Source organism: Pan paniscus, chromosome 6 (genome assembly GCF_029289425.2).
Source record: "Pan paniscus chromosome 6, NHGRI_mPanPan1-v2.0_pri, whole genome shotgun sequence".
NCBI classification, from domain to species: domain Eukaryota; kingdom Metazoa; phylum Chordata; class Mammalia; order Primates; family Hominidae; genus Pan; species Pan paniscus.
In genome coordinates, this window is record NC_073255.2 from 139631164 (window position 1) to 139649606 (window position 18443).

Below are 18443 nucleotides of genomic sequence, written 5' to 3' on the forward strand. Positions count from 1 at the left end.
AAGTTTTTGGTTTTTCAAAGCTTATAGCACATGAATTTGTCAGCAATGTATATATATTTCAGGACCAGATGGAAGAAATTCAATAACAGAATGAAGAATGCTCTAAGGCTTATAGCTATCTGCTTAAAAGTACTTTGACAGGGAGTTAATGTAGGAACTGTTTTCACGTCATAGTGCTTTTATGGTGTTTTGTTTTTTTTTTTTTTTTTTTTTTTTTTTGAGACGGAGTCTCTATCACCCAGGCTGGAGTGCAGTGGTGCCATCTCAGCTCACTGCAACCTCTGCCTCCCGGGTTCCAGGGGTTCTTCTGCCTCAGCCTCCTGGGTAGCTGGGACCACAGGCGCCCGCCACCATGCCCGGCTAATTTTTGTATTTTTAGTAGAGACAGGGTTTCACCATATTGGCCAGGCTGGTCTCACCTCCTGACCTCGTGATCCGCCCACCTCGGCCTCCCAAAGTGCTGGGATTACAGGCGTGAGCCACTGCACCCGGCCGCTTTTATGGTGTTTTTATTTCCCCACCTTTTTGTTAAAGAATAAGATCTTGAGAGTATCATAGGTAATCAGATGTCAATGTTGTTAATGTTTGCCCCAAAAAAGAAGATCAGGTTTTCTTTCCATTCATCTGCAAACTTTATCTGTAAACACCATATAGTAAATATGTTAGACTTAGCAGATTACATATGGACTCTGTTGCATATTTTTTTTGTTTTTAAATAACCCTTTAAAAATGTAAAAGCCCGGCCGGGCACGGTCGCTCACGCCTGTAATCCCAGCACTTTGGGAGGCCGAGGTGGGTGGATCACCTAAGGTCAGGAGTTAGAGACCAGCCTGGCCAACATGGCGAACCCCTGTCTCTACTAAACATACGAAAATTAGCTGGGCGTGGTGGCGGGTGCCTGAAATCCCAGCTACTCGGGAGGCTAAGGCAGGGAGAATTGCTTGAACCCAGGAGGCAGAGATTGCCGTGAGCCGAGATCGTGCCACTGGACTCCAGCCTGGGTGACAGACACTCCGTCTCAAAAAAAAAAAAAGTAAAAGCCCTTCTTAGCTTTCAGGGCATACAAAAACAGGCCCCTGGCCAGATTTGGCCTGTGAGCTATAGTTTGCTGATCCCTAGACTAGAGTTCAAAGTGCAGGCCCCAATCTCAGAGCATTATGAGTTCTGTTTGTGATGCCTGTGGGGTTTTGTTTTATTATTGTCTTTGTATTTATTTTGGTCATTCAAGAAATATTAAACCATAGCCAAATCCTTATCCTAAGTGAACTAACCCCAGTAGTGAAGAAAACATGATTCGTGCACACAAAAGTTTAATCTTGTAACTTTTAAGAAACAGTGCAACCATAGAAGATATATGATGGCAAATAAATACACAAAAAGATATTTACCATCACTAGCCATTAGGGAAATGCACATTAAAACCAGAATAAAATACTACATACTTACTAGAATGGCAAAAATTAAAAATACTGATTATTCAAATGCTGGCAAGTGTGCAGAGAAACTGGATCTCTTCTACATTACTGGTGGAAATGTAAAATGATACAGCTACTCTGTAACTCAGTCTGGCAGTTTCTTAAAAAAATAGAAAAAAAAAGAAACTACCATTAATCACCTAGCATTTATATTCCTGGGCATTTATCCTGGGGAAATGTAACTTATGTTCACACAAAAACCTGTACACAAATGTTCACAGCTTTATTTGTAATAGCCAAAAAACTGGAAATGACTTAAATATCCTTCCATGACTGAATGTTCATATGACTCATGGTATGTCCACATAAGGTAATTCACCGACAAAGGGAACAATCTGTTGATGTAAACAACTTGAAGGGAATTTAAGGGCATTATTCTGAGTGAAAAAAGCCAGTCTCAAAATGGTCCATACTCTTATGATTCCATTTATATAACATTCTTGAAATGACAAAATTAAAGATATAGAGAATAGACAAGTGGTTGCCATAGGTTAGGGAAGGAGAAGGAGAGTATGACTTTAAAGGGACATGACAAGGGACTTCCTTTCTAGTGACAGAACAGTTCCATATCTTGATTAAAATGATGGTTATATATGAATCTATATATGTCATAGATACAATGTCATGAGTATATACAAAGACATACCCGAAAAATGAATGCATGTAAAAACTGGTGAAATCTGAGTAAGGTCTATAGTCCAGTTAATTTGCCAGCTAATTTCCTGGTTTTGATAGTGCAGTATAGTTACAGAAGCTGTCACCATTAGGGGAACTGAGTGATGGGTATACAGAACCTCTCTCTACTGTTTTTGTAACTTCTTGTCAGTATGAAATTATTCCAAAATAAGTTTAAAAAGAGGTTGGAAAGAAGGCAGGGAGAGGGAGAAAGAAAAATAATGAAGTCTTCTGGGCAGGATGGAGTTAAAGGGTCTGACTTACCTTCCCACCTGAAACAATGACAAAAAAATTTAAAAATTAAGCAGATACAGGAAACAAACAAGATGAGTCTTGCTTACTGCCTTGAGAGTCTCCAGGCTCCAGTACAGGAAAAGGGAACTGCTCTGGAGTCTAGAACACTCCCTGAGTTGGGGAGATCAAGATGAGAGTTGATAAAGATCAAGACAGGGTTCACATGACAAAGTACCAGAGGGAATAGAACCTGGTGCTCACACAGGTCCAGGAATAATGCCTGTTCTTCCCACCAGACTGGAAAGAAAATCATAACTCATGGGGCATTGGGTAGAGCATTTAGTAGTGGGAAACAATCAGTCTTAGGCTGAGCACCACTCTATAATTGCCTAACAAATTATAAAAGCAAGAGATGAAAGGCTTAAACTATTTCCAAGTAACTTAACTGCATCCTTGAGCAAAGCTCAAGATTTACAGGAATACAAAAATATCCAGCACCCAACAAAGTAAAATTCACAATGTTGTAATCCACCCAACAGGTTCACCTTGCCCACTGCCTAGAAAGAGCCAACTTATCAAGACGGGAATTGCAGTAGAGAAAGAGAAATTCACACAGAGCTGGCTATGCAGGAGACCAGTTTTATTATTACTTAAATCAGTCTCCCTGAGAATCTGACGATCTGAGTTTTTAAGGATAATTTGATAGGGGGCCAGTGAGTTAGGAGTTTTGATTAGTCAGTCTGAGATGAAATCATAGGGAGTCAGAGCTGTCCTTTTGTGTTGAGTCAGTTCTTGACTGGGGGCCACAAGAGCAGATGAGCCAGCTTATCAATCTGGGTTATGCCAGCCAATCGACTGAGTTTAGGGTCTGCAAAATATCTCAAGCACTGATCTTAGGTTTTACAATAGTGATGTTATCTGCAGGAGCAATTTGGGGAGGTTTAGCAATTTGGGCAGCTTCCAGCTGCATGACTCCTAAACCACAATTTCTAATCTTTTGGCTAATTTGTTGTCCTGAAAAGGGAGTCTAGTCCCCAGGCAGGAATGGAGTTTGTTTGGGAAATGGCTGTTATTGTCTTGGTTTCAAAGCTAAACTATAAACTAAGTTCCTCCCAAAAGTTACTTCAGCCTGTACCTAGAAATGAACAAGGACAGCTTGGTGATTAGAAGCAAGATGGAGCTGGTTATGTCAGATCTCTTTCACTGTAATAATTTTCTCAGTTATGATTTTTACAGAGGTGGTTTCAATGTCTAGCATTGAATCAAAGATTATCAGACATGCAAAGAGCAAAAAAACCCATGAGTTATAATGAAGAGAATAATTGAAACTAACCCAAAACTGATACAGATGACCGAATTAGCAGAGAAGGAAAATAAAAGTTATTATAACTGTATTGCACTTGTTCAAACACTTAAGACATGGAAGGTATAAAAAGAAGACCAAAATTGAATTTCTATAAATGAAAACTACAGTGTCTGAGATGAAAAATACAATGGATGAGATTAGACATTGCAGAAGAAAAGATTTGAGGAAGAAACTGTTACGATTATTTTTTGGGAAGAACTGATTAATTGTATACTTCCTCAGTATACTCTTGCCTAGAGTACTGTTGACTTTATTATTATTGCAAGTATTTGAGAGAAAATTTAGTGGATAGGCATCATTAAAACTAGCTCAAACATTTTTTTTATCTGGAAGATTTCTTGTCAAGGTATCTTGGGTTACACTTTTGTTGAGAGAAGATTATAAAAAGTTAAAGAACATTAAGGCTGGGCATGGTGACTCACGCCTGTAATCCCAGCACTTTGGGAGGCCGAGGCGGGCAGATCATGAGGTCAGGAGATAGAGACCATACTGGCTAACATGGTGAAACCCCATTTCTACTAAAAATACAAAAAAATTAGCTGGGTGTGGTGGCACGCGGCTGTAGTCCCATCTACTCGGGAGGCTGAGGCAGGAGGCTGAGGGAGGAGAATCATTTGAACTTGGGAGGCGGAGGTTGCAGTAAGCCAAGATCGCAGCACTGCACTCCAGCCTGAGTGACACAGCGAGACTCCGTCTCAAAAAACAAACAAAAAAGAACGTTGACAAAATTAAAATATTTTGTTATGGAATTGTATGTGGTGTTAAAGGTATTGTTTGTGAAATGTATGTGTTAAAAATAATAAAATTTCAGAGTAATTACTTTCATGTTGTTTCATAGTGTATGATTTATTTTCCTAGTGAGTTGGTAAGCTTTGTGAGAGCACTGGTGAGTCTTTTCACATCTTTTGAACCTCCCTAATATACTTAGCATGGCACTTCCTATAGTGGGCGGCCCAAAGTGTTTGTAGTATAAAAGAGAATCCTCCAACCCTGATGCACTGAAGTTTAATCTGCTATTATTAATAATAAGGCAGCAGCAGAAGTATCCCTCTGAACCAAATGTACATAAACAAAGAATGTTACAGGGTTAGAAGTGGGAGTGGGGAGGGAGACAGGAAAAAGTTCACCTTACCAAGAAGCTTGTTAATCCTATTTTTAAACAAGACAATTCTGCAAGTTACTTCCTGGAGCCCTGTCTTTGTTGATATTTAGTGCAGAATAGATCAGGTACATTTTGGGTTAAATAAAAAGAACATAGAGATTCATATATTTGGGTACATTGGGGCAGGAGTTTCGAGAGCAAATTACAGAGTTAAACACATGTCCTAGGAAGCCTTTCCTCCCACTTAGTGGAAGCCACAGTGTATAGGGATAGAGTAGTCATTTTCCCATTTCTTGGTCAAAGAAACAGTGTGTGATTTTAATTGGCAAAGGGAAGTAAATAAGGAGGAAGGCTTTTGAAACCCCAAATTCCAATATATGTTGAAAAACTTTTGTAGGAAGGAATTTATAAACTTTACAAATTATTAATAGAATAGAGTCTCCACAGATTCAGGTCAAAGTACAAAGAAGTTTCAGTAAATTACTTATTGGCAAGATAGAGAAAGCTATTTTCAAGCAACCTAGATGGAATTTTATAAACTGTCCTCCCTTTTGAGTATTGTCTCTAAGCTGAAATTGCTTGTGTGTTCTTTTTCTTGAGAGCAGTAACACTGTGCTTGGCCTCTATTGCTGCAAAAGGAAATAGGTTGAAGGCTTTTCACTCCATAAGTAAGAAATATATTACTGGGGAGGTGATAAATAATATATTAAGGAAGAGATCTCAGATATGTAGAAAAGCCTTACTATTATTGATGCTTTATTATTGGTGCTAAATGGTATTAAAAAAGAAGAAAAAGTTGAAAAAACAAAAATTTCAGGATTTCCTGTTCTTTCCTCCACATTTATTTTATTTTATTTTTAAATTTTATTTATTTATTTTATTTTGAGACAGAGTTTCACTATTGTTGCCCAGGCTGGAGTGCAATGGCACAATCTTGGCTCACTGCAACCTCTGCCTCCCAGGTTCAAGCAATTCTCCTGCCTCAGCCTCCCAAGTAGCTGGGATTACAGGCACCTGCCACCACGCCCAGCTAATTTTTGTATTTTTGGCAGAGATGGGGTTTCACCATGTTGGCCAGGCTGGTCTCAAACTCCTGACGTCAGGTGATCCGCCCACCCTGACCTCCCAAAGTGCTGGGATTACAGGCGTGAGCCACCGCATCTGGCCCAACATTTATTTTAATTACTAGAAAAAGAAACTCTGTATTACAGAAAAGCAACTGGGTGCAAGGTACCTCAAAATCACGACCTACGAAATGCAGCATAGGCACAGAAAAAAGAACAGTTTAAATAAGCTGAACCCCTTATTGATGAAGAGTTAGAGTTAACACAGGGATTTACCAATTGAACTCAGAGATTTTAACCAGCTTATCAAAGCTAATTAAAATGGGGTTGTGATATTGAAAATATAGCAAGAGAAGAAGAGGGAAAAAGCTTACGGGAGGTCCTTGAATACTCAACTGTGTTCTGGGAAAAACGCAATGAGCTCCAGGACATAGACAAGATTATGGCTCAGAGTGAAAGGGAGAGATAAGAATTCAGAGAATAATTTGCATCAGAAAAGCACCTGACAAAAAGATCAGATGGTACAAAGCATCTAGCACCTTTTCTTCAGCTGAGGATATCATGGTACTATTATAACAGAGGGAAAAACTGTACTGAGGAAGAGGATCATTCGGTATTTTGTGTGCTTGGATTCAACAAGGAAAATATTTATCATGAAATGCAATAGTGTAATCACAACTCTCCTCAGTTCAGATTTTGTTATTGAACCAAATGGGGGTCCACTCGCCCAGCGTAATAAGACTACGTATCTATACCATATCTAAACGAAGGCTTGTAGCAAGAGAAGGGAAAGCGTTTGTTTGTAGGGACCAAGCAAGGAGAATCAGGCAGATTATACTTAACACTTGAACTCTCAGATGGCTTATAGGTAAGGGTTTTTAAAGGTGGAGAGAGCCCGGTGGCCGGGAGTGGCAAGACTAGATTGCAGCTCTGACTCGGATGGACAGAGCAGCGTGTAGAGGCTCGCGTCATGAATTTTAGCTCCAGAACAACCACAGGAATAAATCAGGAAACCTAAGAGGACCCACAGACCCTCTGAAGGAAGCAGATTGCTCCTACAGGACCCAAGAGATACCCGAAATACTATGCTGGTATCCATGGCTGAGAGACCCATAGATGGTTCACATCACAGGAATCTGTGCAGACAACCCCCGTACCAGCCCAGAGCCTGGTAGACTTGCTGGGTGGCTAGATCAGAAGAGAGATAACAATCACCACAGCTCGGCTCTCAGGAAGCCACATCCATAGAAAAAGGGGGATGGTATTACATCAAGAGAACACCCCATGGGACAAAATCTCAACAGCCTTCAGCCCTAGCCCTTCCCTCTGACAGAGCCTACCCAAATGAGAAGGAACCAGAAAACTGTGTTGGTTTTCTGACAAAACAAGGCTCTTTAACAACCCCGCGAAAATCACACTAGCTCACCAGCAATGGATCCAAACCAAGAAGAAATCCCTGATTTACCTGAAAAAGAATTCAGGAGATTAGTTATTAAGCTAACCAGGGAGGGACCAGAGAAAGACGAAGCCCAATACAATGAAATCCAAAAAATGGTACAATAAGTGAAGGGAGAAATATTCAATGAAATAGATAGCATAAATAAAAACAATAAAAACTTCAGGAAACAGACACACTTATAGAAATGCAAAATGCTCTGGAAAGTCTCAGCAATAGAATTGAATAAATAGAAGAGAGAAATTAAGAGCTCGAAGACAAGGTCTTTGAATTAACCCAATCCAACAAAGAAAAAAGAAGAAAATATGAACAAAGCCTCCAAGACATCTGGGATTATGTTAAATGACCAAATCTAAGAATAATTGGTGTTCCTGAGGAAGAAGAGAAATCTAAAAGCTTGGAAAACATATTTGGGGGAATAACTGAGGAAAACTTCCCTGGCCTTGCTAGAGACCTAGACATCCAAATACAAGAAGCACAAAGAACACCTGGGAAATTCATCACAAAAAGATCTTCTCGTAGGCACATTGACATCAGGTTATCCAAAGTTGAGACAAAAGAAAGAATCTAAACTGTGAGACAAAAGCAACAGGTAACCGATAAAGGAAAACCTATCAGATTAACAGCAGATTTTCAGCAGAAACCCTAGAAGCTAGAAGGGATTGGGGCCCATCTTCAGCCTTCTCAAACGAAACAATTATCAGCCAAGAATTTTGTATCCAGCGAAACTAGGCATTGTGTATGAAAGATACAGTCTTTTTCAGACAAACAAATGCTGACAGAATTCACCACTACCAAGCCACCACTACAAGAACTGCTAAAAGGAGCTCTAAATCTTAAAACAAATCCTGGAAACACATCAAAACAGAACCTCTTTAAGACATAAATCTCACAGGACCTATAAAACAAAAATACAATTAAAAAAAAAAAAACAAAAGTACACAGGCAACAAATAAAATGACAAATGGAATGCTACCTCATATCTCAATACTAACATCGAATGTAAATGGCCTAAATGCTCCATTTAAAAGATAAGAACTGCAGAATGGATAAGAATTCACCAACCAACTATCTGCTGCTTGAAGAGACTCACCCAACACATAAGGACTCACATAAACTCAAGGTAAAGGGGTGGAAAAAGGCATTTCATGCAAGTGGACACCAAAGGTGAGCAGGAGTAGCTATTATATCAGAAAAACTAACTTGAAAGCAACAGCAGTTAAAAAAGACATAGAAGGGGCCAGGTGCAGTGGCTCATGCCTATAATCCCAGCACTTTGGGAGGCCGAGGTGGGTAGACTGCCTGAGGTCAAGAGTTCAAGACCACCCTGGCCAATATGGTGAAACCCTGTCTCTACTAAAAATATAAAAATTAGCCAGGCGTGGTGGTGGGCACCTGTAATCCCAGCTACTCGGGAGGCTGAGGCAGAATTGCTTGAATCCGGGAGGCAGAGGTTGCAGTGAGCTGAGATCACGCCATTGCACTCCAGCCTGGGCCACAGAGGGAGACTACGTCTCAAAAAAAAAAAAAAAAAGACAAAGAAGGACATTATATAATGCTAAAAGACCTTGTCCAACAGGAAAATATCACAATCCTAAACATTTATGCACCTACCACTGGAGCTCCCAAATTTATAAAACAGTTACTAATAGACCCAAGAAATGAGACAGACAGCAACACAATAATAGTGAAGGACTTCATTACTCCACTGACAGCACTGGACAGGTCGTCAAGACTGAAAGTCAATGAAGAAAAAATGGATTTAAACTATACCTTGGAACAAATGGACTTAACAGATATATACAGAACATTCCATCCAACAACTGCAGGATACACATTCTATTCAACAGCACATGGAACTTTCTCCAAGATAGACCATATGATAGGCCACAAAATGAGCCTCAATAAATTTAAGAAAGTTGAAATTATATCAAGCACTCTCTCAGACCACAGTGGAATAAAACTGGAAATCAACTCCAAAAGGAACCTTCAAAACCATGCAAATACATGGAAATTAAATAATCTGCACCTGAATGATCACTGGGTCAAAAACAAAATCAAGATGGAAATTTAAAAATTCTTTGAACTGAAGGACAATAGTGACATAGCCTATCAAAACTTCTGGGATACAGCAAAGGCCACCTTTCCTCCTAAGAGGAAAGTTCACAGCCCTAAATGCGTACATCAAAAAGACTGAAAGAGCACAAACTGAAATTCTAAGGTCACACGTCAAGGAACTAGAGAAACAAGAACAAACCAAACCCAAACCCAGTAGAAGAAAGGAAATAACCAAGATCAGAGAAGAACTAAATGAAATTGAAACAAACAAAAAAATACAGAAGATAAAAACAAAATGCTGGTTCCTTGAAAAGATAAATAAAATTGATAGACCATTAGTAAGATTAACCAAGAAAAAAAGAGAGAAAATTCAAATAACCTCAATAAGAAACAAAATGGGAGCAGAAATACAAAAGATCATTCAAGGCTACTATGAACACCTTTATGCGTATAAACGAGAAAACCTAGAAGAGATGGATAAATTCCTGGAAAGATACAAACTTCCTAGCTTAAATCAGGAAGAATTAGATACCCTGAACAGATCAATAACAAGCAGGATATTGAAGTGGTAATTAAAAATTACCAACCAAAAAAGTCCAGGACCAGACTGATTCATAGCAGAATTCTACCAGACATTCAAAGAAGAATTGGTACCAATCCTATTGACACTACTCCACAAGACAGAGAAAGAAGGAACCCTCCCTAATTCATTCTATGAAGCCAGCATCACCCTAATACCAAAACCAGGAAAGGATACAACCAGAAAAGAAAACTACAGGCTGATATCCCTGATAAACACAGATGCTAAAATTCTTAACAAAATACTAGCTAACCGAATCCAACAACATATCAAAAAGACAATCCACCATGATCAAGTGGGTTTCATACCAGGGATGGAGGGATGGTTTAACATATGCAAGTCAATAAATGTGATACACCACATAAACAGAATTAAAAACAAAAATCACATGATCATCTCAATAGATGCAGAAAAAGCATTAGACAAAATCCAGCATCTCTTTATGATTAAAACTCTCAGCAAAATCGGCATACAAGGGACATACCTCAATGTAATAAAAGCCATCTATGGCAAAACCACAGCTAACATAATACTGAATGGGGAAAAGTTGAAAGCATTCCCTCTGAGAAATGAAACAAGACAAGGATGCCCTCTCTCACCACTCCTCTTCAACACAGTACTGAAAGTCCTAGCCAGAGCAGTCAGACAAGAGAAGGAAATAAAGGGTATCCAAATTGGTAAAGAGGAAGTCATACTGTCACTGTTTGCTGATGATATGATTGTTTACCTCAAAAACCCTAAAGACTCCTCTAGAAAGCTCCTAGAACTGATAAAAGGATTCAGCAAAGTTTCCAGATACAAAATTAATGTACACAAATCAGTAGCTCTTCTAAACACCAACAGCAACCAAGCAGAGAATCAAATCAACAACTCAACCCCTTTTACAATAGCTGCAAAAAAAAATGAAGTACTTAGGAATATACCTAGCCAAGGAGGTGAAAGACCTCTACAAGGAAAACTACAAAACACTGCTGAAAGAAATCATAGATGACACAAACAAATGGAAACACATCCCATGCTCATAGATGGGTAGAATCAATATTGTGAAAATGACCATACTGCCAAAAGCAATCTACAAATTCAACACAATCCCCATCAAAAAACCACCATCATTCTTCACAGAGTTAGAGAAAACAATTCTAAAATTCATATGAAACCAAAAAAGAGTCCCATAGCCAAAGCAAGACTAAGCAAAAAGAACAAATCTGGAGGCATCATATTACCTGACTTCAAACTATACTTTAAGGCCATCGTCACCAAAACAGCATGGTACTGGTATAATAATAGGCGCATAGACCAATGGAACAGAATAGAGAACCCAGAAATAAACCCAAACACTTACAGCCAACTGATCTTCGAGAAAGCAAACAAAAACATAAAGTGGGGAAAGGACACCCTTTTCAACAAATAGTGCTGGGATAATTGGCTAGCCACATGTAGGAGAATGAAACTGGATCCTCATCTCTCAACTTATACAAAAATCAACTCAAGATGGATTAAAGACTTAAATCTAAGACCTGAAACTGTAAAAATTCTAGAAGATAACATTAGAAAAACCCTTCTAGACATTGGCTTAGGCAAGGATTTCATGACCAAGAACCCAAAAGCAAATGCAATAAAAACAAAGATAAATAGCTGGGACTTAATTAAACTGAAGAGCTTTTGCACAGCAAAAGGATCAGTCAGCAGAGTAAACAGACAACCCACAGAGTGGGAGAAAATCTTCACAATCTATACATCTGACAAAGGACTAATATCCAGAATCTACAATGAACTCAAACAAATCAGTAAGAAAACAACAATCCCATCAAAAAGTGGCCTAAGGACATGAAAAGACAATTCTCATAAGAAGATATACAAATGGCCAATGAACACATGAAAAAGTGCTCAACATCACTAATGATCAGGGAAATGCAAATCAAAACCACAATATGATACCACCTTACTCCTGCAAGAATGGGCATAATCAAAAAATCAAAAAACAGTAGATGTTGGTGTGGATGTGGTGATCAGGTTAGACTTCTACACTGCTGGTGAGTATGTAAACTAGTACAACCACTATGGAAAACAGTGTAGAGATTCCTTAAAGAACTAAAAGTAGAACTACCATCTGATCCAGCAGTCCCACTACTGGGTATCTATCCAGAGGAAAAGAAGTCATTGTACGAAAAAGATACTTGGACAGGCATGCTTATAGCAGCACAATTTGCAATTGCAAAATCAAGGAACCAACCCAAATACCCATCAATCAACAAGTGGATAAAGAAACTGTGGAATATATATATACGACAGAATACTGCTTGGCCATAAAAAGGAATGAATTAACAGCATTCACAGTGACCTGAATGAGACTGGAGACGATTATTCTAAGTGAAGTAACTCAGGAATGGAAAACTAAACATCATAGGCTCTCACTGATATGTGGGAGCTAAGCTATGAGGACGCAAAGGCATAAGAGTGATACAATGGACTTTGGGGACTTGGGGGAAAGGTTGGGAGGGGGGTGAGGGATAAAAGACTACAAATAGGATGCAGTGTATACTGCTCAAGTGATGGGTGCACCAAAATCTCACAAATCACAACTAAAGAACTTACTCATGCAACCAAACACCACCTTTACCTCCATAACCTATGGAAAATTTTTAAAAATAAATAAATTAAAATAAAATAAAGGTGGGGAGGCAGAGGTTATAGGCAAAGTCATAAATTGATACATGGGGGCTGCATATTGGTCTGACCTAAAAAGTCAAAGACATCTAGAAGCAGGGGGGCTGCAGGTTATAGGTGGATTTAAAGATTTTTTGATTTCTGATTGGTTAAGAAAGTGAAGCTTTATCTAAAAATCTGGGATCCGCAGAAAATGTTAGTTCTGGCTCATGGGTGTGACCTCCTCCAGGCCCCTGAGAAATGTACAATGGTGAGTTTAGTCCTGAGCTTCCCCTTATCTGAAGTCCATGTGCCAGCAGATCTGTTTGGTGTGGGGGTCCAGGTTTTTGAGAAACAACTCAGAGACATATGTTCAGATTTTGTCTTTGGTTCTTATAGAAAACAAAACATCTATTTTAACCTTTTTGGCTATTGTTTAAAGCTGTTATTTTGTTGTTGTTGTTGTTTATTAAGTTGCTCATTTGCTTTTTTTTTTTTCTTCCCTGAGACGTAGTTTCATCCTTGTTGCCTAGGCTGGAGTGCAATGGCATGATCTCGGCTTACTGCAGCCTCTGCCTCCCGGGTTCAAGCAATTCTCCTACCTCAGCCTCCCAAATAGCTGGGATTACAGGCGCCTGGCACCACACTTGGCTAATTTTTGTATTTTTAGTAGAGACGGGGTTTCAACATGTTGGCCAGTCTGGTCCCAAACTCCTGACCTCAGGTGACCTGCCCGTCTTGGTCTCCCAAAGTGCTGTGATTACAGGACTGAGCCACCTCGCCTGCCTGCTCATTTGCTTTTTAAGGCTACTTAGGTAGGTGCCTGGAATTTCTTAATGAACCCAAGTTTTTTTGTTTGTTTTTGTTTTTTTGTTTTAAATTTTTGTGCTTGAGAAGAGTCCACAGGCCCCTACAAGCGGTCCCTGTTCTGTCTCAATTTGACTGGTTTCTTAAATCCAGAAGTGCAGTGGAACTCCAGAGGAGATATAACACCTTTATAACCTTGATTTGTAAAGAAAACATAGAACTAGAAGAATAGATCTGAGAAACAAACGAGGGGAGCTTTGTGATTGCCACAGCCTATGACCTTGAAAGAGTTTCCAGGCTGCAGGGCAGGGAGAGGTCGCACAGGCAGAGCCCAGCAGACTCCCTGAGTGGAGGAGACTGAGCTTCTGAGCTGAGCTTCTGGGGAGACAGGGCTGCCCAGGGTTCGTAAGAAAGAGTTCCGGAGGGGAGCAAGCTGCACAGAGGGGATTGCGGAGGGTGCCATGAACAGTCAGCAAAGTACTAATGAGCAGGCATTGAGGAAACTACCTATACATGGTCCACTGTGGATGAACCTCAAAATAATTACGCTGAATGAAAGAAGACGGATTTTTTTAAAAAGAGTGCATAACTGTATACTCCCATTTATACCATTTATATAAGATTTTAGAAAGAGCAACTAATCCATAGTGCCACAAAGCTGATCAGTGATTGAAGGGGGTGGGGGTCAGAGGGTGACAGGAAGGGAGGGGCATGAGGGAAAGACTGTACTTGACTAGAGAGAAATTTTGGGGAGTGATGAATATGTTCACTATCTTGATTAAGGATATGGTTCACAGATTTTTACCTATGTCAAAACTTACTACATTGTATACTTTAAGTACATATAGTTTATCTTGTCAGTTATACTCCAGTAAAGCTCTTTTTAAAGACTGCATTTAAAAATAATATATGTTGAGCATTCCAAATCCAAAATCTGAAATGCTCCAAAATATGAAACAAGGAAATGCTCATTGGAGTAATTTGGATGTCGGATCTTCAGATTAGGGATGCTCAACTAGTATGTCTTCTCCAATATTCAAAAAAAAAAATCTGAAATTTGAAACAATGCTGGTCCCAAGCATTTTAGATAAGGGATACTCATCTTGTACAAATAAAAAACAGAGGTCAGGCTTGGTGGCTCATGCCTGTAATCCCAGTACTTTGGGAGGCCGAGGCGGGTGGATCATGAGGTGAGGAGTTCGAGACCTGCCTGACCAACATGGTGAAACCCCGTCTCTACTTAAAAAAAAAAAAAAAAAAAAATACAGAGTAGGCTGGGTGTGGTGGCTCATGCCTGTAATCCCAGCACTTTGGGAGGCCAAGGTGGGTGGATCACCTGAGGTGTGGCGTTCAAAACCAGCCTGGCCAACATGGTGAAACCCCATCTCTACCAAAAATACAAAAAAATTAGCCGGGCATGGTGGCGCGTGCCTGTAGTCCCAGCTACTCGGGAGTCTGAGGCCAGAGAACCACTTGAACCCAGGAGGCAGAGGCTGCAGTGAGCCGAGATCGTGCCACTGTACTCCAGCCTGGGCAACAGAGTGACACTCTGTCTCAAACAAAACAAAACAAAACAAGAGTAGCCTCCCTCTCAGGGTTGTTCTGAGAAAATGAATGGAGGGGAGCAAGCCCAGATAACCTCTTTGCAACTCTTGCCCAGTTCAGACTATCTTTACCAAGATTCTTGATGTTCTAAGGTGTTTTTCAGTTTTAAAGATGTGTTGCTAGGATCTATGTGGTCAATTAATGCTCTTGATATAATTTTATGCAATTTTGTGTTTTAGGACTCATGAATCAAGCAAGCAAACGTGAAAAATGGATTAAGGCTGATGCCCCAAAAGGCACTGTAAGTTTTAGAAGGCAAAGTTGGTTTCAGTCCCTGAAACTGCAGGACTAAAACTGATTTGAGTTGGATTTATGATTTTTAACAATGATTCGCAGATCTGTGACTACAAAAATGTAAATCCCACCATTCATATAAAAGTTGAAAACAACAAATTGAGAATGAATACTGGTGAACTGTTTTGGGAGGCTTTTTCAAAATTTGTGCTTTGCTATTGTATTCATTTTCTACTGCTCTGTAACAAATTACCACAAATTTAGCAGCATAAAATAATACTCATTTACAGCTATGTCTAGGTTCTCCGCTCAGGGAATCACAAGGCTAGAATCAAGATTTTGGCCAGGCTGAGTTCTCATCTGGAGTCTCTGGGAAGAAATCTACTTCCAACTTCATTCAGATTATTGGGAAAATCCAGTTCCTTGTGACTGGATGACTGAGGTCTCCATTTTCTTGCTGGCTGTCAGCCAGCAATCACTCTAAGCGTCTAGAGGCCACCCACATGCCTTCTCATGTTGCCCCTCCGTCTTCAAGCCAGCAGTGATGCACTGAGTTCTTCTCATGCTTTGAATATCTGACTTCTTCTGCAGCCAGCTGGAAGAATATATACTTTTAAAGGGCTCACTTGATTAGGTCAGGCCCACCCAGGATAACCTTTGTTTTGCCATATAATGTAACATTCATAGGAGTGATGGCCCATCACATTCAGTTTTCACTCCCACTCAAGGAAAGGAGATTATACAAAGGCATCCATCATGTGGGGACAATTAGCTTAGAATTCTTTATAATGTAGCTCTCACATGACAGGTTTTCTACTTAGTACCTTTTATGGCATCAATGTAAATTTAAGCTGTAAATAAAAAACAAATATGTGAAGCAGTTGCTACTGATTCTTAATATATTTTGTGTAACTTAAGATATAGCTAATTAGGAAAAAAGAAACAGCTATTTTATAGCCTGATGTATGAAGATAGATTTTTATAAAGGTATACTGTATAAAGATATTTTATGAATTCCATTTCTTTCAAACGTCTCTATTCCTGGAACATTTATTTATTTATTTATTTTTTTTTTTTTTTTTTTTAATTGATCATTCCTGGGTGTTTCTCGCAGAGGGGGAACTGGCAGGGTCACAGGACAATAGTGGAGGGAAGGTCAGCAGATAAACAAGTGAACAAAGGTCTCTGGTTTTCCTAGGCAGAGGACCCTGCGGCCCTCCGCAGTGTTTGTGTCCCTGGGTACTTGAGATTAGGGAGTTGGCGATGACTCTTAACGAGCATGCTGCCTTCAAGCATCTATTTAACAAAGCACATCTTGCACCACCCTTAATCCATTCAACCCTGAGTGGACACAGCACATGTTTCAGAGAGCACAGGGTTGGGGACAAGGCCACAGATCAACATGATCCCAAGGCAGAAGAATTTTTCTTAGTACAGAACAAAATGAAAAGTCTCCCATGTCTACCCCTTTCCACACAGACACGGCAACCATCCGATTTCTCGATCTTTTCGCCACCTTTCCCCCTTCTTTCTATTCCACAAAACTGCCACTGTCATCATGGCCCGTTCTCAATGAGCTGTTGGGCTCACCTCCCAGACGGGGTGGTGGCCGGGCAGAGGCGCCCCTCACCTCCCGGACGAGGCGGCTGGCCGGGCAGGGGGCTGACCCCCCCACCTCCCTCCCGGACAGGACGGCTGGCTGGGCGGGGGGCTGACCCCCCCCCACCTCCCTCCCGGATGGGGCAGCTGGCCGGGCGGGGGGCTGACCCCCCAACCTCCCTCCCGGACGGGGCGGCTGGCCGGGCTGGCCGGGCTGGCCGTGCGGGGGGCTGAGTACCCCACCTCCCTCCCGGACGGGGCGGCTGACCCCCCCCCCACCTCCCTCCCGGCCTGGGCGGCTGGCTGGGCAGAGGGGCTCCTCACTTCCCAGTAGGGGTGGGCGGGCAGAGGCACCCCTCACCTCCCGGACGGGGTGGCTGGCCGGGTGGGGGGCTGAGCCCCCCACCTCCCTCCCAGACGGGGCGGCTGGCCAGGCGGTGGGCTGACCCCCCCACCTCCCTCCCAGATGGGGCGGCTGGCCGGGCGGGCGGCTGACCCCCCCACCTCCCTCCCGGACGGGGCGGCTGGCTGGGCAGAGGAGCTCCTCACTTCCCAGTAGGGGCGGCCTGGCAGAGGCGCCCCTCACCTCCCGGACGGGGCGGCTGGCCGGGTGGGGGGCTGACCCCCCCACCTCCCTCCCAGACGGGGCGGCTGGCCGGGCGGGGGGCTGACCCCCCAACCTCCCTCCCGGACGGGGCGGCTGGCCGGGCGGGGGGCTGGGCCCCCCACCTCCCTCCCGGCCAGGGCAGCTGGCCGGGCAGGGGGCTGACCCCCCCCACCTCCCTCCCGGACGGGGCGGCTGGCCGGGCAGAGGGGCTCCTCACTTCCCAGTAGGGGCGGCCGGGCAGAGGCGCCCCTCACCTCCCGGACGGGGCGGCTGGCCGGGCGGGGGGCTGACCCCCCAACCTCCCTCCCGGACGGGGCGGCTGGCCCAGCAGGGGGCTGACCCCCCACCTCCCTCCCGGACGGGGTGCTGGCCTGGCGGGGGGCTGACCCCCACCTCCCTCCCGGACGGGGTGGCTGCCAGGCTGAGACGCTCATTTCCCAGATGGGGTGGCAGCCGGGCGGTGGGGCTCCTCACTTCTCAGACGGGGCGGTTGCCAGGCGGAAGGTCTCCTCACTTCTCAGATGGGGCGGCCGGGCAGAGACGCTCCTCACCTCCCAGATGGGGTCGCGGCCTGGCCGAGGCGCTCCTCACATCCCAGACGGGGCGGCGGGGCAGAGGCGCTCCCCACATCTCAGACGATGGGTGGCCGGGCAGAGACGCTCCTCACTTCCTAGATGGGATGGCGGCCGGGAAGAGGCGCTCTTCACTTCCCAGGTGGGATGGCGGCTGGGCAGAGACGTTCCTCACTTTCCAGACTGGGCAGCCAGGCAGAGGGGCTCCTCACATCCCAGACGATGGGCGGCCAGGCAGAGACGCTCCTCACTTCCCAGACGGGGTGGCGGCCGGGCAGAGGCTGCAATCTCCGCACTTTGGGGGTGCCAAGGCAGGCGGCTGGGAGGTGGAGGCCGTAGCGAGCCGAGATCACGCCACTGCAC

The 18443-nt window shown here is 42.8% G+C and overlaps 1 protein-coding gene across 2 annotated transcripts in view; it reads left to right on the forward strand.

The window, feature by feature from the left end:
• Positions 1-16303, forward strand: part of FAM185A (family with sequence similarity 185 member A) — a 60356-nt gene extending 44053 nt beyond the window's left edge. For both annotated transcript variants that reach the window (XM_055114784.2, XM_055114785.2), the window contains one exon: positions 15248-16303. In XM_055114784.2, the coding sequence (XP_054970759.1) occupies positions 15248-15360 (113 nt within the window). In that variant the 3' untranslated portion in view covers positions 15361-16303. The remainder of the gene's footprint in view (positions 1-15247) is intronic.
• Positions 16304-18443: the final 2140 nt, after the last annotated feature.